The 25379-nt window shown below is 34.5% G+C and overlaps 1 protein-coding gene across 2 annotated transcripts; it reads left to right on the top strand.

Annotated features, from left to right (window-relative positions):
- Positions 1-18228: 18228 nt before the first annotated feature.
- LOC145012800 (hyperosmolality-gated Ca2+ permeable channel 1.7-like) lies at positions 18229-24677 on the top strand. Of its 2 annotated transcripts, none has more exons than XM_078971600.1 (12): positions 18229-18438; positions 19728-20070; positions 20159-20320; positions 20403-20538; positions 20617-20718; positions 20820-20939; positions 21014-21094; positions 21164-21504; positions 21587-21832; positions 23520-23844; positions 23949-24182; positions 24291-24677. In XM_078971600.1, the coding sequence occupies exons 2-12, from the start codon at positions 19757-19759 to the stop codon at positions 24501-24503; spliced, it is 2274 nt and encodes a 757-aa protein (XP_078827726.1). In that variant the 5' UTR covers positions 18229-18438; positions 19728-19756; the 3' UTR covers positions 24504-24677. The 2 variants fall into 2 exon arrangements, with proteins under 2 accessions (XP_078827726.1, XP_078827728.1); XM_078971602.1 differs by lacking the exon at positions 18229-18438 and having other exon boundaries at positions 19748-19881; positions 20007-20070.
- The last annotated feature ends 702 nt before the right edge of the window (positions 24678-25379 follow it).

The raw sequence follows: 25379 nt of genomic DNA, 5'->3' as shown, positions 1-25379 counted from the left end.
GTGCCATGAAACTCCCTCTTGAACCATCTTATTCTCCTCTTGCACCATGATGCTTCTTGTTGCGCCATGCATGTGCCTATTGATCCATGGTGATGTTGTTGCTCCAAGATTGATGTTTCTACACCATACTTGATGCTCTTGCACCATTTATATCCCTGTTGCGCCATCTAGGGTTGCTGTTGTGCCATGAAGTAGTTGTTGCGCCATCATGGACCATCTTGGTACATGATGCGCCATATTGATTCATTTTGTTGTGTCATGTTGACCCAAGTATTCCTAGAAGATGATGATGCTCAAGAATGTTCCAGAAGATGTTGCATGGCGGATTATGATTGGTTGACACATTTCATGGGCCTACGAGCCAATGGGCTTGGCCTATTAGGGTTATCGATCTAATCCATCAAGTATAAATAGGGATGCATGTAGAGTCATTTGTCTTGTGTCTTGTATCTTGAATTCTAGAGTGATAAGCGAATCTCTTTGTAATTTTCCTTGTAACCTCTGTTTGAGAACTCTGAAATAAAAGAATACTCCCCTCCCATGGACGTAGGTCGCATTAACCGAACCACATAAACAATGTGTCTTGTGAGCCAACTTTTTTTATTTTACCACTAACTTTTTTTTGCTTTGACCGTCTTTATGGAATTATACTTGTTGCACTAGAGGTTCTTGTTAGTACTTTAATAATAAATAACAAGGTTCTAAGAACTTCATCATATTCATTGCTCGTCATAGCTCAAAGACTTTTACTTACCACCAAACTTTAACAAATTGTCGTCGTAAGTCACATATATATATATATATATATATATATATATATATATATATATATATATATATATATATATAAGAATAATAATAGAAAATATATATAGAATTATTAATTTTACACAAAATTGTCGTCATAAGTCACACCTTACAAACAAGGTGGCTCGTCACGGCCCGTTAGAGCTTGAAACTTGACATTGCCGCCGAGTCACACCTAATGCTATTTAAAACCCTGATAAATAGACATGAAATAATAAATTTGCCGGAACTTTATATTTTATTATCTCTTTATTATATATATATATATATATATATATATATATATATATATATATATATATATATATATATATATATATATATATATATATATATAAGAAAGTAATCTTAGAAATAGTGAACTTGTTATTTTTTTTGGCAGAATTGGTCCATATATTATTGTTGGGCTTCCAAGTTAGGAATAGTAAATTTAGATGTTTTTTGGCAACTTTGCTCCTCATTCTTTAACCATTTTGACACTTTTGGTCCGTGCAATCAATATTTTTACACTTTTTATGAACCTTTTAATATTTAAAGTTTGGTCACACAACTTTAATCGTTTGACAACTTTGATCCATTTTTTAAAAAGTTGCCAATTACTACCCTTTTAATTCTTTAGTCACTTTGACACTTTTGGTCCTTGCAGTCAAAACTTTTACATATTTTCATAAAAACATGAAAAAAACGGTCTGGACCAAAGTCTGGGTTTTTCATCCTTGCACTTTCTACGTCTGTCATATTTATTGATTCATAAATAACATTAAAAGCTTCTGGCCCCCACGTAAAGGGGGTAACCTTTCTAGTTATTATTATTATATATTAAAGTTGTGAAAGATTTCAACAGTAAACAATCCATTTTTTGTCAATTTCAGCCCTTCTACTTTGAACCTTCCACCCATTTCTCATTAATCCCTGGCTTCCGGTTACTATCCTCTAAACCATGGTCGTGTTTCCAGATCCTCCCACCGTAATTGATAAGTACCTCCCCTTCGTCTCAAAAATCATTCCCAGCCTCTCCACCACCGTCTCCCACTGTTCCACATCCCACTCCTCATTTTCAACCGTCACAGAGGGAAGGATCGATTGCAATGGGTTCGCCGCCGGATTCCCTGTTTCCATTCCCGAATCTCTCTTCTCGTCTCTTTGTTTACCACTGCTTTTGGTGGAATTATGTTGCCTCACTACCGCTAACAACCTTAGGTGATGATCCTGAAGACTTCATGGTGGGTTTTCGTTCTTGGTGGCGATGGTTCCATCAAAGCTACTTGCAACAAGGTAATTTTCATTGCTTCTTTTGGTTGCTTCCGATTTTATTCATTCGTAATCAGATGGCCTGTCATGTTCAGTTTCCCGACATTAATCTACCCTTCATGTCTCTTTGAAGACCTAGAAACCCAATACTGGCAGGATTGCTCTTGCTAATAAAAATTGAAGCGTTAGATTTGGCCGCCAAAACTGGATACGAATCCGCAGGATTTCATGCAATTCACTCGATTCAATGGAGGAATTTTCTTCTTTTTCAAGCGTGCGTCTGTTGGTCAATCATATTTCCAAACAATTTATTTCTCTTCAAAAAGTTTGTGTACAATTAGGAGGAACCCTGTTTCCCCCTTCTCTACTTTTCCATGGATTTGAAAACCTCTTGGGACTCCTTGCAAAAACAGGTTCGTTTTTTTATTAATTTCAACATTCTTATGTCCTGCTGCTCCTGTGTTAGATTATTATGTTCCCCAATTCGATTTGCAGTTGCTTCCTCCTTCTGAGAATTGTTTAGTCAAGGAAATAACTAGGGTTTTTTAAATGTGAATCAATGGAGATTCAATGTAGATTTAAATCAATTCATTTTGAGTATTGATGTGTGCAAATGTGGTTCCACTTTTAGTTCGAATTGACATGAAAGTTTTTGACATTTAAATTGATGTTAGGGAAAAGATGATATTGAGTTTTGAAGTTAAGTTTCACAATGTATCCCAGCTGCTTGATGAAATGCTTGAACCAGATTGTCTTTTACTATATTTTTTCCCTGCTTACTACATGTAAAGGATAAAAAAATGTTTATGTTTGTCCAAATTGATATGCTTTTCATTGTAGATTGAAACTTTGTGTGATATTTTTGACAGCCTATTGGGGTTTATGGAAGTTGATGATGACTACATTCAAGGTGATTTAAACCTCTATGGGTTAAGCATTCAAGTTCCGATCCTTATTTTGATATGCACTTGATCTAATGTTAGATGTAGAAACTTTTGATGGTAAGTTGTATCAATTTTACTAAATCTTTGACATTTTTTTACACTAAAACTACTAATCCATTCAATTTTTTTATAGAAACAATTGTAATTGATATCGGCATCAAAATCTTATACATACCCAACACATTAAAGAAATATTATATTCTCTTAGCAAACTGCGCACTTAAGCGACCATCGTGAGAAAAGAGGTGCACATTAATAGTAGCACACTAGCATAGTACGTTGATGACAAATAAATAAGTGTTAGCCATTTCTCTTTGACTTCTAAAAATTGCATTATGGAACATACAAAACCAATTGATGGAATTGAGATTATTTGGTTTGGTTTATATTCAATTTTTAGTTAATTTGGTTTGATTATGTGGAATTGGAAGTGAGATTCTACAGTGGTATGTGCGGCTGATGTTTCTGCGGATGTTATTTTGTTGGTGCGACATCGGATGCGTTCTAACTAAATCTATGTTTCTTTTGGTAGTGTGTCCCCGAGTTCATTTGATCACAGTTCCAATAACCCATGGGAACATATTTGGTATATGTTTTCACACCATGCTTCCTTTTTTTTAAATACTCCAACTTTCAAATAATTTTTCTCTTTCTCTTTCACTATCACCATTAACTGGCACAAAATCTAGAATGACTTGCAATAAACACACAAAACACTCGAGTGTGTAATCTGATTTCTTTACTTTTACATTTATGTTTTGTGGTAGTTTACTTGAGTTTCCTGTTTCTTCACTGAAATCTTGAAAAAAGGGGATATGGGTGTTATGGTAAATACCTTACTTTCCATCTGGGTTTCCAATGATTTTGGGGGAAAAACCCAAAAGAAAAAGATCCAACCAAATCTCTTATTAGTGTTCGTTTCCACAAATTCTTGATTTATATATAAAGTTTCAATCTTTTGCACGAAATTGATAGTTAAGTCATCAGGTTATAGAATGATAGGAGCCAATTGTTTCTTCTTCTTAATACTTGGATTTACATTGATTATTGCTTTCGTTTTTTCTCTTTTCGGGATTTATCGTCTGTAAATTACAAAAATGAGTTCAGTTTGAGTTTTATGGAGGAAAATAGGAATAATTTCGTTGTAGATGTTCAATTATTTTACATAGATGGATGGAATTTATATTGGTTTATGGACGATGATGTTTGGTTGTTTGTAGAACTTCAGTTTTTAATGATGGTGATTATAATGTTGTTCAGATTTCCCCTGGACAATTTGATAAAAGGGTATTTCAGGTATTTGATTCTTTATATTTGTATTATTCATTTTGGTTTATGCATATTGTTCATGGGTTTTCACTGATTCTTGGTATTTTCTTTTGTTTTGTTTTAATTTGATTATGATGTTATATGATTTGTTTTTGTAACATTAATTATAACATTGTTGAAAATATCAGGAGGATGGATTGCTCTACATTGACGTTGGTCCTAATGGAGCAGACACATGGAAACTAGATTCAGCTATGAACTTCTTAAAAGGGAGTTGTTATTGTCATTCCCACGAACACTGTGTAAGTCAAACACCAATCATAACCTATTTCTTTAATTTATGACAACATTGATCACTAACAATAATTTCTTAATACATGTGAAATTTTCTATTTCTCTCTTGGAAACTTGATCAAGTTTGTTTTCATGAATTTATTTCTTGGACTGAATGAGAGTAATTAATCATTTTAACCTTCCGTTTAGACAAAGTATTGTATGAAGAAACTTTTTTTTTACTGAATAGGAGTGAATGATCATTTTACCCTTATGTCTAAATAAAATTTCTTTTTTTGACTGAATGACCGTAAACAGTTATTCTCATTTCTGAAATTTATGCCTGTGTAAGGGAAGTATAAACAAAGAGCTTTCTTTTTTGTAATCATCTGAATTTGTAAATGACCATTTTACCCCTGACCTTAACATAGTATACTAGCCAGTAACCTCTAAATCAATTAAAATTTGAAACCATGTGGAAATTAATTAATTGCTCATTGCTAAGAACTTATAATTAAAAACTACTTTAGCATTATTTGTTGGTATGCTTTTACTTTTCGACTTTGACGTGTTATAGACCCTAGAGATTTAGAAAATGGGGTGAAGGTATTCACCAACTGATACATCATATACTTGGACTACAACGACCACCTAAAAATATAACCCCGATGACCAGCCGTTGACAACCAAAAAGAACCTAGGAGTATCCGTTGGAGGAATATGGACCTGCAAAACACAAATTTGCAGATCCGTTGGACTTGCTCTAAGGATGTGTTCATTTTAATAAACTGTTTAAGGTGGAGCCCAAATGGAACAATTGCAGATAGGTTAGTTAACATTTTCTTGAAATTACAGGTATTGCTTAATTTTTGGGTAAATAGTAGGGGTATTATTTGCTATATTCAGACATTATTGGCTGGTCAAAGAGGTAAAATGAAATGTTAGTGTAATTTGTTGTTATTATCATACTTTTGTTATTAGTATTATGTTTTTGATTATTTGGGAAAATTGGATTTGATTTTTTGCGGTTTGATGTGAACATGAGGTATTTGACTACATAAAAAAACTCACTCTAAGCTTTTTACACTTATTTTGATACAGTTCCTAAAGAAAAGTCTCAAGTAGTTAATGTGAATTTCTAAAAGGCATGGTTGGATTGTGTTTTTGGTTTTTTACTTTTTCCTTTTTCTCTCACATGACTTTAGAGTTTTAGTTGTTCTGATATCAATATTGATGTGTGCGTGTTTATTAATACCATGATTTACCGATGCGTTTTTTATTTTGGGATTTATAGTATGCTAAGAAACTTAATGGTGGTATTGAACTATTGATGATGTTTTGCTAGCCACTAACGACAAGTTTGTTTCATCCGATTCATGGAAAATTACATAGAATAGCAACGTACTTTACTATGGATACCATTCAAGCAGTGTACTTCAGATAATAGTAATGTATGAAACACATGAACATACACACAAAACTAACACTTTCCGTCCCGCGCAACGCGCGGAAACCTTTCTAGTTATTATATTAAAGTTATGAAAGATTTTAACAGTAAACTATCCCTTTTTGTCAACTTTGGTCCTCCATTTTTTGAATTAATATTACAACATTGACCCTTCACCTTTATGATTTTGTTCACAAACAACCCTTTCACTTTTGTTTGAATTTTTCATAACCCTCGTATTTTATTACATATTATTAGTATTTTGTCATATTAATATATATTTTTTGGCAAAAATGGTCCCTCAACTATATTTTGGTCATTGTAAAGTTGCTTCCTTTTTGTCTTTTTTTGGTCCCTCTACTTCCATTGATTGTTTGTGGCATTGTAGGTTCCTATGTTTACGTTTAATTGTCACTTTATTAGTTGGTATTATTATTATTATCATTATTATTATTATTATTATTATTATTATTATTGTTGTTGTTGTTGTTGTTGTTGTTGTTGTTGTTGTTAGACAAAACTACACGATTGGTCTCGGTGGTTAACCAGATTTAACACATTGAGGATAACGATGAAAAACGGAATTACTCTTTTACTCCTAATCCGATTTTTTTATTAATTTATATTTCTCTTTTTGGTTTTAAATTAATGTTTTATTTATTAGAAAATGCTCACCCAATACCATAAAGCCACCCACCATCTGTCATCACCACCACCATCGCCGCCAAAATTACATAAATGGTTCATATGGTTTACCCGTAGTCACAAATTCAGTCTCTACTACCTGGAAAGACCAAATTACCCTCACATTAACGGACAAAAAATAACGGTCTATATTTTCCAGATTGGTTTTCCGGCTGCTGCCATACATGGCAATAAAGTTCAATTTGTGAGACCAATTATTTATTTTCTTCATTTATTGCAAGAAATAATGATTTAGATTTCCTTACTTATATAATTAGATAACATTGTTTATCTTCCTCTATTAGATTATCTCAATGCAATTGAACATGCTACTTTACTTTACAAAACAATACCTTCTGATCCCGGCAACGTCGGGAATCCTTTCTAGTTATTATTATTATTATTATTATTATTATTATTATTATTATATTTTATTCTTAGTGGTAAAATTGTTTGATGTAATAAATAAATAAGTAAATAACATTTTGTTTCAAAACACAATATGTTTAAAAAAATAACAGAAGATATGCATACGCATTTGGAACTTGGTCTTCAGAAAGTTTCATTATTCCAATGGTTAGTAGGAGTGAGCATGGTAATGATACCCGTTTTCGGAACTGAAACCGCTTCAGAACTGTTGGTTTCGGAACTGGAACCATCTTATGCGGTTACTGTTCCGGTTTCAGTTCTTAATCTTTCAGAACCGTTACTGGTTGGGTATCCGTCGGAACCTATATATATATATATATATATATATATATATATATATATATATATATATATATATATATATATATATATATATATATATATATTCTCTTTAAAGAACGTAAGGATTATTTTGCAAATTTACAAAAAAAAGGGCCATAACTTTGTTGGAAAAATTCGTACAAGTCTACAACAACAGACAAATTGACATCAAGAGAATTTGTTACAGTATATATGGGACGTGTTCGGCACGGAACGTTTGGAAGCATTTGAGAGCTCTAGTTTCTTGCGTTTGATAAAACGCTCCGTTTTGAACAAAAAACATTGTTTGACAATACAAAATTGTAGCGTTTAGTTTAAACAAAACACTCCAAATCCAAATGTTACTTCATGTGGCGTTTAACAAAACGCTACAAGCTCCCCGCTACTCGCTAACAGATAATTTTGCCGAACATGACCATGATCACTTCTAATTGGAATTCATCACTATATATATTCAAGAATCTATAATTGTATAATCTGAAACAGTGAAAATCCATCCAAATAGTCTTTTTTTTTTCAACGAAATGGTTTATTTTTAGTTTCGTTCTAACTTTTTAACGATTAACATCATTTCAAGTTTTTTTTAGTTTGTAATGAATAAGTTTCATATGCTTGCTATTTAAAAAAAATAAAAGTGTAACCAGATAATCCGGTACTGGAACTGGAACTGGTTTCAAAAATTTAAAAACCGATTAAACCGTTTCTGGTTCCAGTTCCAACTTTAGTAGAACCTTCGGTTCCAGTTCTCATTCTGATAAAATTAGGCGGATACCCGCTTTCGTTCATCCCTAATGGTTACTTATGGAAAAAAAAAAAAAAAAAAAAAAAAAAAAAAAAAAACACCTAATAGTATGTTACCAATGTATCATATTTTTTTGAGTAACAATATATATATATATATATATATATATATAGAGAGAGAGAGAGAGAGCATTAGACAAAGTTGTTTGTGGAGTCGGACTTCGAGGATGAAGTGTGATTCAAGTAGGGGAGAACTGCAACGCCTGATTTTTAGGTAAATTTCATAAATTCTAAAGTGTTTGTTGATTTTGTGCATTGACCTAGTACGTCAGGCATAATTATGGTACATTGGGCGTACCATGGAGAATCTTGGACACGAAATCCCCCCCCCCCCCCCCCCCCAATACGTTGGGCTTACATATAGTATGCTGGACATACTCGAGCTAGAGGCAACCCCCAAATTTTAGTGTTTTGACCCAATTTAAGCACCTTATAACCCCAAGGCCTCTTCCATGATCAGTCACCTTCATCCCAAAGTAGTTCCCACAAAACCCTAATCCCATTTTAAAGTGTTTTGATCCTTGTGTGTTTTGGTGTGTGTTTGGTGCATCTTGAAGAAAGAAGAGCCTTTGGAGAAGCCCTTGTTGATTTGAAGCTTGTGGATTTAGAATCTATTCACATTCATCATCTTCCAGAAGGTATAAAGTCTCAATCTTGGTGATTCTTTGTTTATATCTAAGCTAGTTAGGGTTTTTGGCACTTTTTGGCCCCATGGCTTGAGTCATGTGAGTATAAGTTACTCTAGAAGCTTAGATTCGTAGATCTTGGTCTTTTTGAGGTCCCTTGTTCATAAAAATGACATCTTCATGGATCTAGCTCCACCATGCAAGAGTTGATGATCATATTATGAAGTTAGAGTGTTAGAAATGCGTGTTGGGCCTTGTTGAGCCATGCAAAGGCATTAAGTTGATGACGTTATCATTTAAGACGTTTCCCAAGAGCTAGATCTGCAATTTGGACGTTTAAACTTAAAGCATTAAGTGCTTAATGAGGTTTTGGCGATCTGGGTAGTACGTAGGGCGTACATAAGTGTACACTGAGCGTAACGCGCTCGAGCCTTGTTTTTCCTTTTGCTATGTTAGCTTGTATGCGGGGCAAACTGGTGGTACGCGGGGATACTCACCAAAAGCCTTTTGAGCCCCTTCGTGGGTCTTAGGCCTCATGGGCGTAGGTCATGGATTTTTGGGCTTAGGGTAGGAAGGGTAAAATGGTTTTTTACCCTTTGTGTGAGGGTTTGTGATTGGAATTTTAGGTGTGGTCATTACCTTGATTACTTATTAGAGTTAGTTTGGATGTGTTCAGTTGAGGAGAAATCGTAGCAGCAACCTATGTACGTGATTGTTCATCATTTGATTGAGGTGAGTCTTTTTCATAGTGTTTTTGTGGGTCGAAGGCACCAATGTCGACTCATTGATTACTGTTATTAGAATGCTAGTTGTCTGTGTGACTTTTACATGTATTGTATGTGTTTGCATGTATAGCGGACGAGGCCCAATGCGGGGCGGGGCCTGATGAGTGTGTTGGGCGGGGCACATCGCATGTTATTGATAGATCTGTACATCGGGCGAGGCCCATTGTATAAGGGTGTTGATCGGGTAAAATTTTAGAGTTTTGGGTAGAACGGGTCGTGTAGTTCGGGTATTTCCTTATAATAATAATACCCGATACCCGACCTATATTGTAATTCGGGTTCTCGGGTTTCAGGTATTCAGATTTTAGGTGGGGTCAGGTATTTTTGGGTATACCCAAAAATTACTTAAGTGTATCACTTATTGATTTTTTTTAAAATTCTTTTTTTGTATTTCGGTTGCTTTAATAAAAAATTGGGTAACAAAATATTTCATATAATTAACAAGTACATATACGATAACAATACAAGTCATTATAATATGTTATGAGATTTTTGCATTCCATCTCAAATTTTGATTAAAAAAACAGTTTATGGAGTGCATGATCAATATTTGATCAAATTTGGGTTAACTTGGGACTCTTCAATCTCAAACAAACAAGCTCCGGTTGGTTTCTTCGGTGGTTTTATTCGTACGTCGGGCATCCCATCTACGGATGATTCTCTATCTTATCCACTTGGCTTTTCAAATATCAATCAAAGAGAGAATGATGTTTTCTCAGAGGGTTCTTTCAACACTGACTCAATAGAGGTTGAATGTCACACCCCCAAACCGAAACGACGGAAATGTTCGGGGGCAGAGGACGTCATGCTCAGTATCATAACCATAGTGAAGAATAGTGAAGAAAGTAAACACAACCATCATAAATATAATTTAAAAGTTTACATCGTTGCAAAAATACATGTTTCCAAATAAATTACATATGATGTCAAAATAATTTAAAAGAAATTTGCGCCTTAGCGTCTTGCCTTCAAAAATCTTGTGTTTACATGTATTACTGATTACCTGAAAATACAAGTTGTTTTTGAAAGAGTATCAACATTAAAGCTGGTGAGTTCATAAGCAAAAAAAAAATGAATGTTGTTCCTTAAAGTTTGTTACAAGTTTGTTTCCAGAAAATCCAATATTTTCAAAAAGGTTTATTGTAGTCTTAACTGAACCAAGACTTAGTATATGTAAGTAAATTTTTCATACTGATGTGTGGTTTTACATTTAAATAAAACTCCTTTTTGTGAAATCATTAATTTCCCGTGAACTGTGTGTTTTGTTTTTTCCCCATGTGAGTTGTTATAACCATGCTAAGACTCAAAGACCTCGTACTCGACGTTCTTCAAGCATCGGAATGTTATGACACTTGTCACTCGAGACCTGCCGGTCTAGCAATTGCAAGCAGCTTAGGTGCGGGTTGTCAAATCCAATATAGATCTTTACAAAACTATCATGCTCTCCCTACAAGAGATTCTGGCTAAAACTACAGGACTTTGGCTATAACTACAGGACTTTTCTATTGTACTTAAGAGTACTCCGAAGGTGAATGTCTCACAAATTAATTCATTAATATGTTCACGTAGTTTGTAATGAAATACTTATTTTGTAAATCGATCGTATTACCGTTTCTTTGTTAAATGAGGTGCCCAAAGTATACCTATTATAGTTTATCAAGAATGTTTTATGTTGTAAATGAAACCTTTTTATGCATGGCTTTGTATTTCAATAAAATGATATTGAAAATGCTAAGTATAAAATCTTACACACCTTGCTCAGCATGTTACAAGGTGTGAATAACTCTTAGACTCGTTTTAACAGATTTACTCTTAGCTATCACTATTTTAGAATATTTATAGAGAAATCATCGTAAGTCGAAAACTGAATCCATAAACTCAGAGAGTTTGGACATAGAGTCTACTATGTTCACAATTTTTTCTATAATTTTTGGTTGTCTCAAACCAGTGTGAAAATGTTCATCTTCACAACCTGGTCCGATTTTTGTTGCTACTGTGATAGACAGTTTTGTAAAAATCACCATAAATTGTAGGAAAATCGTATGGAGGGTATAAACCTGATATATTTTCATATTGAACAGTTTTGAAAAATATTAAGTTTAAGTTGGGTAAAACAGTTCGTGAACAGGTCACAACTTTTCTGTTGTAAGCTGTCAAGTTAAGTTTCAAATATGTTTTGGTGTTTTAACTTGTATCCCCCCTGAAAACTAAATAAAACTAGAAAATGTAGGGGTATAAACTCACCTTGAGTGATTCTTTGAAGAGTGGAAGGTCGAAGACGAGGAGTATCAAGTCAAGAACACTTGATGAACACGTGGAGGCTTGGATGATCCTAAGAACGATTTTTGGTGTTAAAATGTGTGTAGATGATTCAAGAGTGTTGTGAGAACATGGAGTCACACTTGAGTTGAGATGAAATACTTACCAAAAAGTGAAGTAATAGATCAAGAACACTTCCAAAAAGTAGCTGGAAGTAGAGAGAAAAAGAGGCTCTTTTGATGGTTCGAGAAGTGTGTAAGTGAAGGATTTGATCAAAGTGAACAAAGAAATCCTCCAGGGATTTCTTTATATAGATGTTGCTGGAGCAACTTGCAAGGTTGAAGGGATGTTTTCCTTGGTTAGTGTAATGTGGATAGGGTTGGACTATTGAGGAAGTGACACATGGAAGGCAAGTGGGCACACTTGACCCACTTGTGGGGTAAAATATCCTCTTAATATAAAATAATGATTTTTAATTAATAAATCCTTGAGAATAAATAAAATACGAGTTTTGGGGGTTTAAAATGGTAAAAATATGAATTTGGTGAAAAATCCCCGTAAAAAAGGGGCTTAGAAGGAGAAAGTAGTCGAAAAACAGACATTATGGGCCGAACCTGCGAGGTTCGGCTCTTGGAAGTGCTGAGGACCAAAAGTAGGGAAGGAACCGAGAGGAGGGAGGAGGAGCTGAAGGTGCGAGGAGGGGGAACCGAAAGCGAAGCTCGGCTTCTGTCTGCAAGGTTCGGTCCGAGAGTGCGATGTTCGGTTCTGACATGCTCACTTCTGACAAGCTCGGTTCTGAGAGGCTTCGGCTTAAAGAGAAGGGTTCAATTCCTAAGAGGTCCGGTTCCTAAATGGGGTTTCGGCCCTATTTAGCTGTTTTTCAATATAACTCCCCGATTTGAGCGGTTTTTGGCCTAGTTAAGGGTCAGGATGACCCGGATGACTATAAAAAGTTGAGAGAGATTCATTTTTAGCCATTATTATCGCATAATCTTGCAATCCAAGGTATGTGAACCTCTTTATACTTCGTTTATGAGTATTTTAAGTCCCCAAAAGGATCCATAGATGTGTTTTGATGTGTTTAACTCCCTCCTTAGGGTTTCACATTAATACACACATAGATTCACCGAGACACTCGAATTCTTGACATACAATTGTACATTTTCATAGAATAACTTTTAATCAAATAAGTACTATATATGATTGACCGGTTTGACTTGTTGACTTGACTTTGACTTTGACTTGTTAACTTTGACTTTGACTTGAATTTGACGGTTGTGACATTGAATCCCGAAAAATAATTGTTGTAGGAGGGAGTATTGGTTTAAATTTAAATAACTGTTCTGAGCACGTGAAAAATACTATTAAAGAGGAGCGATTTAATAAAATTTAGATATGAATTGTCTATCTATTAATATCCAAGGAGCGGGTTCTTTTGAGAAACGGGTGTGGATAAAATCTCTTTGTATCAAATATAAGATAAATTTTCTAGCTATTCAAGAAACGAAGAAGGAACTAATAGACATTTCTCTTGTTTGCTCATTTTGGGGTAACCTTACGTTCTCTCATGCTTTTTCTCCTTCTCATGGTGCTTCTGGAGGTATTCTAGTTGTCTAGGACACAAATATTTTTATTTATAATAAAGTAACCATCTCGGATTGGTATGTGGCGGTGGAGGGGGTTTGGGTTGTCTCTAGCATGGATGTTTTGCCTATTTTTGTCTATGCTCCCCAAAAAGACGATTGTAAAAGATAATTGTGGAATGAAATCTCTCTCTTGATTGCTTCTTTATCTGGAGAATGTGTGCTTATGGGGGACTTTAACAAAGTCAGAACCGAGTCTGAAAGGTTTGGTTCTCATTTTCAACATGTTCCTGCTAGATTTTTCAATCAATTTATTGATCAGGCCGATTTAGTTGATATTCCTATGGGGGGGGGGGGGGATCCGGTATACATAGAGCAGCAAATAAGGATCCAAGTTTTCTAAATTGTATCTTTTTTTGGTCACTGAAGGTCTTTTGCAGCGCTTTCCTCATCTTATGGGATTGGTTCTGGAGAAAAATATACCTGATCACTAGCCTATTGTCTTATTAGAGCACCAGGCAAATTATGGTCCTTCTCCCTTCCGCATATTAAGTTCTTGCTTTGAGCTTGAGGGTTTTGATGATGTGGTTCATAATTCATGGAACTCCAATATTGTTGAAAATCGGATCAATAATCCTTGGGTTATTTTTAAGAAGAAGCTCCAACTTCTCAAATCTAATTTAAGATTATGGAATTCTACTGCTCGTGACCGTCTGATTACAAAAAGGAAACTTCTTCAAGACAAAGTTGAAGAGATTGATGCCTCTCTTATGCTTGATGGTGGTAGTGTTGTTCTTCGTGAACAAAGAGTTTCGGCTATTAAAGATCTAAAACACTTAGATCATCTTTCTAGAATTGACGTCGCATAGAAAGCGAAAATTAAGTGGGCCATTGAAGGGGATGAGAATTCTAGTTTTTTTCATGGTACTATCAATCGGAAGCGACGTCAAACTGCTATAAGGGGTATCTTGATCGATGTGTTTGGTAGGATGACCCTGGGAAGGTTAAGAAGGAGTTCCAAAGTTACTATAAAAATCTTTTATTGAAGAAAATAGGAAATTGTCCTACTACTGAACCTAGTCTGTTTCATACCCTCACGGATGATCAAGTTCTCCTCCTTCATGCTCCTTTTTCTCATGATGAGATTAAAAGGGCTGTTTGGGATTCTGCCTCCGATCGGGCTCCTAGCCCGGATGGTTTTTCTTTTGGTTTCTTGAAAAAATACTGGAATCGTATTTCTGATGATTTGGTGGCTTTAATTCAACATTTTTACAGCCATTGCTCGATCCCAAAAGGTTGCAATGCTTCTTTCTTTATGGTTATTCCTAAAGTTTGAGACCTTAAGCATATTAAAGACTTTAGACCTATTAGTCTAATAAGGTGCCAATATAAAATAATTGGTAAATTATTAGCTAATAGGTTGGCGGAGGTTATTGGTTCTATTATTAGTCTGGAGTAGTCTGCTTTTTTCAGGGACAGACAAATCTTGGATGGTCCATTTCTTCTTTAATGAGGTGGTGGCTTGGAGTAAGTCCTCGAATAATCCCCTTATGATTTTCAAAGTGGATTTTGAGAAGGCTTTCGATTCCGTTTCGTGAAAGTATCTTTTGGAGATTATGCAGATTATGGGCTTTGGAAATCTGTGGTGTGATTGGATCATGGAGCTTCTTAGATCTGCTAGGGCTTCGGTTCTTGTTAATGGTTCCCCTACTGATGAATTTCAAATTTAACGTGGCCTGCGACAAGGTGATACATTGTTACCTTTTTTTTATTCATCTTGGTTATGGAAGGGCTTCATGTCACTCTTCGTAAAGCTCATAATGAAAATGTCTTTCGAGGTATTTCTATTAGTAGGATTGATATCTCCCATCTATTTTATGCCAATGATGCTATTTTGCTATCGAATTGGGACCCAGCTAATGTCCCCCGAATCATTCATTTCCTGCGATGATTTTATCTAGCTTCGGGGCTAAAAATCAATTTACTAAAAAGTAAGTTGATTGGAGTGGGAGTTCCTTTGGCTCAGGTTGAGGTGGCGGCGCGTAAAGTTGGGTGTGCTCCTGATTCTTGTCCTTTTATTCATCTTGGAGTTCATGTTGACCACAACATGTCTCGAATCACTACTTGGTCCTCAGTTGTTGATCGTTTTCAGTCTAAGCTCTCGGGTTGGAAAGCGAATTGTCTTTCTTCTGGAGGACGCCTAACTTTGATCAAATCGGTTCTTGGAAGTCTTGGAAGCTACTTGATGTCTATCTTCATGGTCCCGATCTTCGTTGTTAACACCTTGGAGTCTCTTCGAGCTAGGTTTTTTTGGGGTGGTGACATAGGTGAGAGATACATGCATTAGGTTCGCTGGGACAGGGTCTTAGCCTAAAAAAGAATGGGGGTCTTGGTGTTGGTAGTTTGTATTCCTTTAATCGGGCTCTTCTCTATAAATGGCGATGGAGATTCTTTCATAATCCGGATTTGATATGGGTTAAAGTTGTAAGGGATATTTATGGTCCGGATGGTGGTTGTGGCTCTTTCTCTCATGGAAGAGGTTCAATTGGTCCTTGGAATGGTGTTATTTGGATGCTTGTGCAACTTCATAATCATGATCTTGATCTTAGGCCTCTTAGTCTTATTAGAGTTGGTGATGGGAATAGAACTTCATTCTGGCACGATGTATGGAAGGGGGATACCCAATTGGCTGCTTCTTTTCATAGGATTTATGCTCTAGATCTTCATAAATCCTTATCAGTCCGTGATAGGGTGCTTCTCAGTTGAAATTTAGATATTCTCAGGCGTTCACCAAGAGGGGGTATTGAGGAGACTCAATGGACTACTTTCATTTCCTTAATGCAGGGAGTTCTTCAATCCACGCCTGATCATTTGGGATGGACTATTGATGTCTCGGATTCTTTTTCTGTTTCTTCTCTCCGAGCTTTTTTGGATAATCATATGTTACGTTCAAGGGGTCCTGAAACTCGTTGGAATAATTGGGTGCCTATCAAGGTGAATATTTTTAGTTGAAGATTGCAGTCTAGAATTCTTCCTAATAGAGAAAATATTTCGCTCCGTGGGATTACTATGAATTCCATTCTTTGTCCTGTCTGCTCTAATATTGTTGAATCTATTGATCATCTTTTTCTCCAGTGCAATCAGTTGATCGACTTGTGGACTCGGTTAGCTATTTGGTGGGACGTTCAGCTGCCTAAGTTATCCTCTATCGATTCTCTCCTCTCATGGTCTGACTCTCTTTCCTTTAAAAGAGGGCAACGATAAGCCTTTGACACTATTATCATCTCTACCTTATGGTGTCTTTGGAACTTTCGTAACTCCACCATTTTTGGAACGACTCAACCCAGGATGTCTCCCATTTTAGACGATGTGATTGATAGATCTTTTTTTTTTTTGGATTTCTAGTACGTATAGAAAAACTAAAATTAGTTGGACCTCTTGGCCTCATAATCCCCTCTTAGCTTGTAATTTGTTATGATGTTTTTTTTTCTTCTAGCTATTTGTTAGTTTTTCAATAAAATCTCTGCCGTTCTAAAAAAACAAACATGTTACATGATTTAATGCAAAAGGTGAGTACATAAAAGTTATAAATAAAAAAAATTAGCATGTTATCTAAATTGCAGGGACCAATTATATAGCTATATTTCAATTCATGAAGAAGAAATGACAAAAAAGAAACATGTGCATAGTTGAAAAAAAAAACCAGATGTGTAGTGCACAAAGAAAATGAAAGGGAATCTAACATCTTATTCATTTTCATTATATTTGTTGTACCATTCTGTTCAAAACTTAATTTCATGTTCAACAATTTCTTTTGTATTTATTATACACCATTCAAATAACCATATAACATTTGGTTTAAACTAGAAGGAACAATAATTATCTAAAATAATGATACAACTTTAATACTTATTATAACTAGTGTATTAATTAGTTTTTTTTTTTTTTAAATCGGGTATTCGTATATACCCAAATTTTTTTAAACCTACCAAATACCCGACTTATTTAAATATCGGGTTACCCGATTACTCGAACTTTCAAACTCGAAACCCGATTAATTTGACCTGATCTACTCGAATTCAAAACGGGTCGGGTCGGGTAACCAGGTATTGGGTATTTTCAACAGGTTACCATTGTATGTATGATATGTGGTATTTTGGAAAGAACTCACTAAGTTTTGTGCTTACGGTTTAAGTTTTGTTTCATGTACTTTCAGTTCGAATGGGAAAAGTCTGGTGGCTTAATCGCAACACATCCACTCATGTTTCCACATTCATATGATTTTGGGATTGTACCATGATAACTATTTTTACTTTGACATACTTCCAGATGATTGATATGAACATTTGATGGTTTTGGCGTTGAATTAAAAATATAATTTTTACTTATGATTTTTGGGATGTTTCAAATATAAGACAACATAATTGATAAAATAAACAATTAAGGTTAAAAATGTAATGTTACAACTATTTAACACCAATTTAATAATGTTGTTAACATCAAGAATGACATTGCTAACAACATAAAACCATAAAAATAGTCCAAGCGAAAAAAATAATTTTATGGACGAAATCCGTAAATTCGAACATACCACAAAGACTATTGATGTAATTTTGCCAAATTAACTTTGTAGACCGGGGTATATTTAAATGCTATAAATAAATCATATGATAGTCGATTTTTTGGCTGTCAAATATCTGTTTAGAATATATTTAAAGGACGTAGCCTTTTTCACAAATAAATAAAGAAAAAAAAAGGAATTTAAAAAAATCCAAGTATTCCTACGCAACTGTTAAGCTAACGTCTTGGTGCAATAGTGGCAAACTCATAACTCATTGCTTTACGCGGTTGCTGTCGACTTCCCTCCATCCCATTCCGTCTTTCACCCAAACCTGAAACAATCCAACTCCTGGAACTCTGTTTATTCAACTCATCTACTTTGTTCCTGAGGAAAAAAAGGTAATATTTTGGATTCTTTGAAACCCGAAACATGTCGAGTTTATGAGGAATGTATAGCACATGCTTTTTGGATTCTTTTTTCGAGTTTATGGATCCTTCGTCTTTTTGATAATTATGTAGATTTGGAAACTTGCTTTGAGGTTTTATTGTGATTTGATATATGAGATTATGCAGTTAATTTCCGTTTTCTCTGTTAATTTGAGTTCCGACTTGAACGCAATTGATGATTGAATATGTTGTGTAAAGAGATTATTAGGGATTCTTGGTTTACTTTTAAGATACGATAACCTGATGCTTGCTTAGTGTAGTCAAACCAGTTTCTGGGCATGGTCGTATATTTCAGGATAAAGATTCTTGGAAACCCGATAAAATCTTGTTTACGAAACCAATAAAGACTGAATTTTTTTAGCTTGGGGTTGTATTGCATATATGCTTTTAGGTCTTTTGGGAATACAGTCATTTGTACTTCGATATCCATATGAAACTTAGCTTTTTCACGAGATTTGGTAGATGCGTATGCTCTAATAACTAAGATAGTGCAGTTGTGTTCCTGTTCTTCATGTTTCTTGAGCTGCTTCTTTGATTTGAGTTCCCACTTTCATGTTATTGATATTAGTGTCGCCTTAAGAGAAAGAAATTAGAGAAACTTTCTTGGGGCCCTAGTTGTGATTTCAAGAAACAATGATATGATATTTGCTTATTTGATTAACTTTATGAGCCATTGTGCTTGTTTTTCATTGTAAACTGTTAATCTTGCAAAAACAAAAAAGTCACTTTAGTTTGCAAGAATGACAGTTTTGGAGAATTGTGAAAATTAGAGGCAGAAAAACCATTGACATTTATTTTGTCTAATTATGTGGGCTTGTATTAGATCAAAGTCAAACTAGTTTCATTCGCATGTGCATTTAGCACCACCTGACTTGTATTAGATCACAATCTAAATAAATTCCAATCACCCTAAAGTTTCAATATTTTAGGTTAGTTTACGGTTTAATCCCAAAATTTATTTTTTAAACGGAAAAGTCTTGATTATCTAATTTTATACGATAATCTATCATTTTCTGTTGAAAAAACAAAATAAAGATTTTTTCGTTAATCCGGGCAAAATATAAAATAATTAGGACTTTTCTGTTCAAAAAATAAATGTTGGGATTAAACCGTAAACTAACCCAAAATATCAGGACTTTATCAGAGATTTCTCATGATCTGACACTAAAATCACCAACATTAAGTAGTTCGTTAATTTTCGTTGCAAACTAACAAGTAACAATGATTCTTGTGAATTGTAGGTATCTCGTTTGATCTTTTATAAAGGAAAATGGCTACTGTTTCAGATATAACAGCATCCGCCACCATTAACGGTTTATCTGCAATATTGTTTCTTGTGCTATTCGGGATTTTACGCCTTCAACCCATGAACGATCGAGTTTACTTCTCAAAATGGTATCTCAAAGGCATACGAGAAAATACAAAAACTACAGGACCTTTTGTGAAAAAATTTATCAATCTAGATTATAGAATGTATTTAAAACTCTTAAATTGGGTTCCTGCTTCCTTAAAAATGCCAGAATCCGAGCTTATCGACCATGCTGGACTTGATTCCGTTGTGTACATTCGAATCTATCTTCTTGGGTAAAAAAAAAAAGTCACAACTTTTTTGTTTTCTTTCTAATTGCTTTATCCTATTAGTTAATTAATTAATGTCCATAATTCTATGCAGGTTGAAAATTTTTGTCCCGATTGCTCTACTTGCTTTCACTGTGTTGTTACCTGTAAATTATACAGACAGAAATTTTGACATATTGATCACCAAAGTGGAAGATTTGACATTCAGTCAGATAGACAAGTTTTCCATATCCAATGTCCCTTCTGGATCAAAAAGGTTCCCAAATTTTTTTTTTTTTTAGAGTAAGTTTATACAAAGCTAACTACTTGAGTCTAAAGATTGTTTCTCTCTTTATCAGGCTATTTGTGCATATATTTATGGCGTACGTTTTTACTTTTTGGACATGCTATATGCTTTATAGGGAATATAAAATTGTAACAGACATGAGGTTGCATTTCCTTGCCACCGAAAAGCGTCGCCCAGATCAGTTTACTGTAAGTTTTTTTTATTAATTTATGTTTTCTGGAAGAAATTAAGAAGATTATTGATTTTTAACTTTTTTCTGTGTGTAGGTTCTTGTGAGAAACATCCCCCCTGATGTTGATGAATCCGTTAGTGAATACGTTGAGCATTTCTTTCGTGTTAATCACCCTGATCAATATCTTTTACATCAGGTTACAGATTGACTAATGCTCTACAATTCTGTATCTTTTTAACTTTTTTTATCTTGAGACTTGAATCTGTTTGTATATTCAATGTAATTTTTGAATCGTAGGTGGTGTATAATGCAAATAAGCTCGCGAAAATAGTGACCCAGAAGAAGGATTTGCGTAATCGGCTTGTGTACTACAGCAATAAGTACGAGAGAAGACCCAATAGAAGGCCAACCACGAAGGTTTGTGGCTGTTTACCACTTTACCTTTCGTTATATCTTTAATTTGTCTGTAACTTTGAAGGTTATCTGTATAGGCAGGTTTTTGGGGACTTTGGGGAAAGACGATCGACGCCATTGATTACTATTCTGCAGAAATCGAGAAGTTGAGCAACAAAGTAAGAATCGATCATCAAGATTCATTCTTTTCAAATGTGCAGATTTTAATCAAATGATTTCGTTTTCAGGAAGTAGAGGAAAGAGAAAGAGTGATTGGTGACCCGAAAGCTGTTGTTCCAGCTGCGTTTGTTTCATTCAAATCGCGATGGGGTGCAGCAGTTTGTGCACAAACACAACAAACGAGGAATCCGACTCATTGGATCACGGATTGGGCTCCCGAACCACGCGATGTTTACTGGGACAATTTATCTATGCCGTTCATGGAGCTCAACATTCGAAGAGTGTTAATGGCTGGTGCCTTCATCGGTCTGACTTTCTTCTTCATGATTCCCATCGCGTTTGTTCAAACTTTGGCCAACATTGAATCAATCGAGAAAGTTGTTCCGTTTCTGAAACCCATTATCGATGGGTAAGTGGACCTGAACCAAAATTGATTAATTCTTTTCTGAATCTTGAATTGTAAATCGTAATTCGTAATCGTATCTCCACAGAGGAACTATGAAGCCGATTATTCAAGGGTTTCTTCCTGGGATTGTGTTGAAGATCTTCCTCATTCTCCTTCCGATGATTCTAATGGAAATGTCCAAAATAGAGGGCTACTTCACGATCTCAACTTTGGAATCAAGAGCAGCTGGTAAATTTCATCTTTTTTTGCTAGTGAATGTGTTTCTTGGAAGCATCGTAACTGGAACCGTGCTGCAGCAAATTCAAGTGTTCTTGAAAGAGTCGCCATCCGAGTATGTTGTTACCCTTTCTCCCGCAGCTACTCGCATAAATTACCACTGTTAAAAGATTAATTTATTAAACTTTTTTTTTAGTAATCATAAAAATATAAGGGTAAATTTCATAAAAGACATCAAATTTTACATAAACTTTTGATTTTGACAATGTGTTTTATTTTTTCTCAATCAAGCCCACATCAAATTTTACATAAACTTTTGATTTTGACAATGTGTTTTATTTTTTCTCAATCAAGCCGTTAAGTTGACACTTTTGCTGCAAACTTAATAAATCGATTGGGTTTAAATGTTTCTCATTTGCTGATTAGGCGAAAATCTGATGTAACTTTGCAAATTATCCTAATTAGTAAATATTTTGATTAAATTGAACCCTTACATAGATATGTATTTACTTTACCTATTTTTTTTTTCTCAGGAATCACGATTTATGCAATGGCTTCTCAAAGTCACTCAAGTGGTTCATCATTCTAGAATGGTGTAAGCCATAGAAGAAAAGTTGCCTAGAGTAACATCTCCTAAATGAAACCTTCATTGTCTTTATTACACCACTCTGGAATGAAGAACCTTTTGAGCGACTTTGGGAAGCCATTCCACAAAATGGTTGATGCTCTAAGAGAAGAAAATAATAGGAAATAAACGTTAAATTAAACCAAAATGTTTGCCACCTCAAATCATATGTGGAAGTTAAATCAACTTTTTGTCTAGTTGAGAAAACATGAAACATTGAAGCAAACTTAATAACTTAATTGAGAAAAAATAAAATACATATTGTCAGAATCAAAACTTTATATAATTTTATATAAACAGTCTTTTTTTTTGTAATTTACCCAAAATATTACCAATTTTGCAAATAGCCAAATTTAGTTTTGCAAAATAGTTTCCACCACAAAAGAATAAAACTCTTAAAAAGATATAAAAAAAGTTGAAAATAATCTATAATTCTCTATTTGGAAATAGATTTTTTTTGGCGGGGATGAATTTAAAAAATTTCTAGATTCTCGCAAATGATGAGTTCCAAATTGGGTGGGTTTTATCGCTGTCAAAAGATAGTCCATTTGTTAAATTTATACGTTATAAAGTGTTAAAAGATAGTCCATTTGTTAAATTTTTTTCAAAATTTCTATATGACCCCTTTTACCCTAAAATTATAAGTTAACCCAAACTCCAAACCCATGGGGAACTGGAAAAACTTATTTCAAAAGTAAGCCCAAATTTTATGGTTAGCCCAGCAATCTTTCAGTCAACTTAAAACAATTTTATTTTTCAATTTATTTAAATTGTTAAATCTCACAAATCAAAACAAATATTTTTTTAAAAACTATCCAAACTAACGTTTTAACGAACTTATTGAGGTGTTTTTTTTAATTTTTTTTTTTCTCTTTATATTAAATTCTCAGAAATATATCCTTTATTAATTATAAAAAAAACTAAATCTTGGAAATAATCATTTATATCATTTTACATATTTCAGCTAGTTTTATAAAATATTATTTTTTATAAGCTAGCAGATAGCTTTTTGGCCAGTCCGTCAAATATGACCTTCTTAGGGGCCCACAACTTAAGCTTAAAAGCGGCTTAGTTCTCAGTTTCTAACTTAGTTCAGACTTCAGAGTTTCTAATTTATTCTCATTGTGGGAGTGGTTGTTACAAAAAGATTTTGACATCTTTTTCCTACTCAATGCAGGATCCCAAAGATTGCTAGTGTGGCGATTCCGATGAAAGCAACATTCTTTATCACATACATTATGGTCGATGGTTGGGCGGGTATCGCTGCAGAGATCCTAAAAGTGGTTCCATTGATTATCTTTCACTTGAAGAACATTTTCTTGGTGAAAACCGAAATAGACAGAGAAGAGGCAACAGATCAGGGTTCATTGCTTTGGGCCACATACGAGCCTCGTATGCAGTTGTACTTCTTGCTTGGGCTTGTGTACTCTACTGTCACCCCTATCCTCCTCCCCTTCATCATTGTTTTCTTCGCATTTGCCTATCTGGTTTTCCGTCATCAGGTAAACATTATTTGTAATATATAACGTTCGTGGAACAATTAAATCGAGAGAATTAAGAATCTTGACTAATAATTGAATTCTTGCAAAATTTTATATGGAATTAGGTCATTAATGTATACGACCAGAAGTACGAGAGTGCAGCATCATATTGGCCGGATGTTCATCGGCGTATTATTATTGGTTTGATGATTTCACAGATTTTGTTGTTGGGATTATTGAGCACGAAACAAGCATTACACTCGACACCTTTCATGCTCGTGTTACCAGTGTTAACCTTCTTGTTTCATCGGTATTGCAAGAGCCGGTTTGAATCTGCATTCAGAAAATTTCCTTTACAGGTTATAATTGATTATAAATTTAATGATATACAAGTATGAAATACCCATGTGGAAAGACGAAACGAGCCTTTATATTTATGAGAATAATGTTGTGAAACTTGATTATAGGATGCGATGATCAAGGATACACTGGAAAATGCAAGAGAACCTCACCTAAACCTGAGGACGTATCTTCGTGGTGCCTATATACATCCGGTTTTCAAAGGGTTGGAGCTTGATACATCGATGGATGTTTATGAAGATGATAATCCAGTAGTTGCTACAACGCGGAGGTCGCATAAAGGGAGTTCTGGTGAGCTTTCGAGCATTTTGGTTGTGTGAAGATCGTGTATTTGAACCGGATCACCACAACCCATTCAATTATGTTGTATAGTCTACTTAGTGATGCATGCTCATATCATTCAAACAATAATCGCGTTCATGCATTTATTTTGTTGGCAATGAAACATTTGACTCGACGTATAGACATAACATCAACCTCTTCAAAATTAAGCTTGCATAATATTTCGATAAAATTGTCGAATTATTATTAGCATCTAATAAGGCTATGTTTGTCGTATTAGCTGAAAAACTAGCTGTTAGCTAAAAAGTTTAGCTCATAGCTGAAAACCTAGCTGATATAAAATGATATTTGGTAAAACTAATTGAAAAGCTAGATGAAAGATATAAATGACGTAAAAGGGTATTTAAAATAATGTGTTTCTATAACAAATTAACGGGTATATTTGGAAAAATTAAAAAAAAAAAAAAACCCTACTAAAAAGCTAGTCTAAGTAGGTTTTTAAAAAAGCTCGAAAAATAAGCTAGCTTATCAGCTAGTTGTTGAACGCCAAACACAGCTTAATTAATAATGTTAATAATAAACAAACTTCTACCATTAATTATTATAATTAATGTTAATCTTTGTATTAAAAAAATTATTAAGTAACCCAAGTCCTTAAGTGGTAAAAATGCTCCCAAACTCCGAGGAGTGGATGGAAGTCCGCGTAAGAAAGTAGTGGCAACAAGCATGGATATTACCAACTTCTACTTGGCAGTTTCCCTGACGGTGTAAGGAAGTCGGAACTATGGAAACTTTTTGCTAGAGTCGGGCAAGTAGTAGATGTGTATTCGGGAAGGAAGAAGGATTGTTGAATGAAGAACTTTGTATTTGTAATGTTAAGAGGAATAGAAGATGAAAAGGCGATGGAAGAAAGG

Source organism: Lactuca saligna, chromosome 8 (genome assembly GCF_052625555.1).
Source record: "Lactuca saligna cultivar CGN05327 chromosome 8, ASM5262555v1, whole genome shotgun sequence".
Taxonomy (NCBI): domain Eukaryota; kingdom Viridiplantae; phylum Streptophyta; class Magnoliopsida; order Asterales; family Asteraceae; genus Lactuca; species Lactuca saligna.
Note: the sequence above shows the minus strand (reverse complement) of the source record. Positions and strands in the feature narration are given on the sequence as shown.

Excerpts from the sequence above, each read along its gene's own strand:
- LOC145012800 (XM_078971600.1), top strand. The coding sequence starts at position 19,757 with ATGGCTACTGTTTCAGATATAACAGCATCCGCCACCATTAACGGTTTA. Across the intron at positions 20,539-20,616 it reads GTCGCCCAGATCAGTTTACT|GTTCTTGTGAGAAACATCCC; the intron begins GTAAGTTTTTTT and ends TTCTGTGTGTAG. Across the intron at positions 21,505-21,586 it reads CTGAAACCCATTATCGATGG|AGGAACTATGAAGCCGATTA; the intron begins GTAAGTGGACCT and ends GTATCTCCACAG.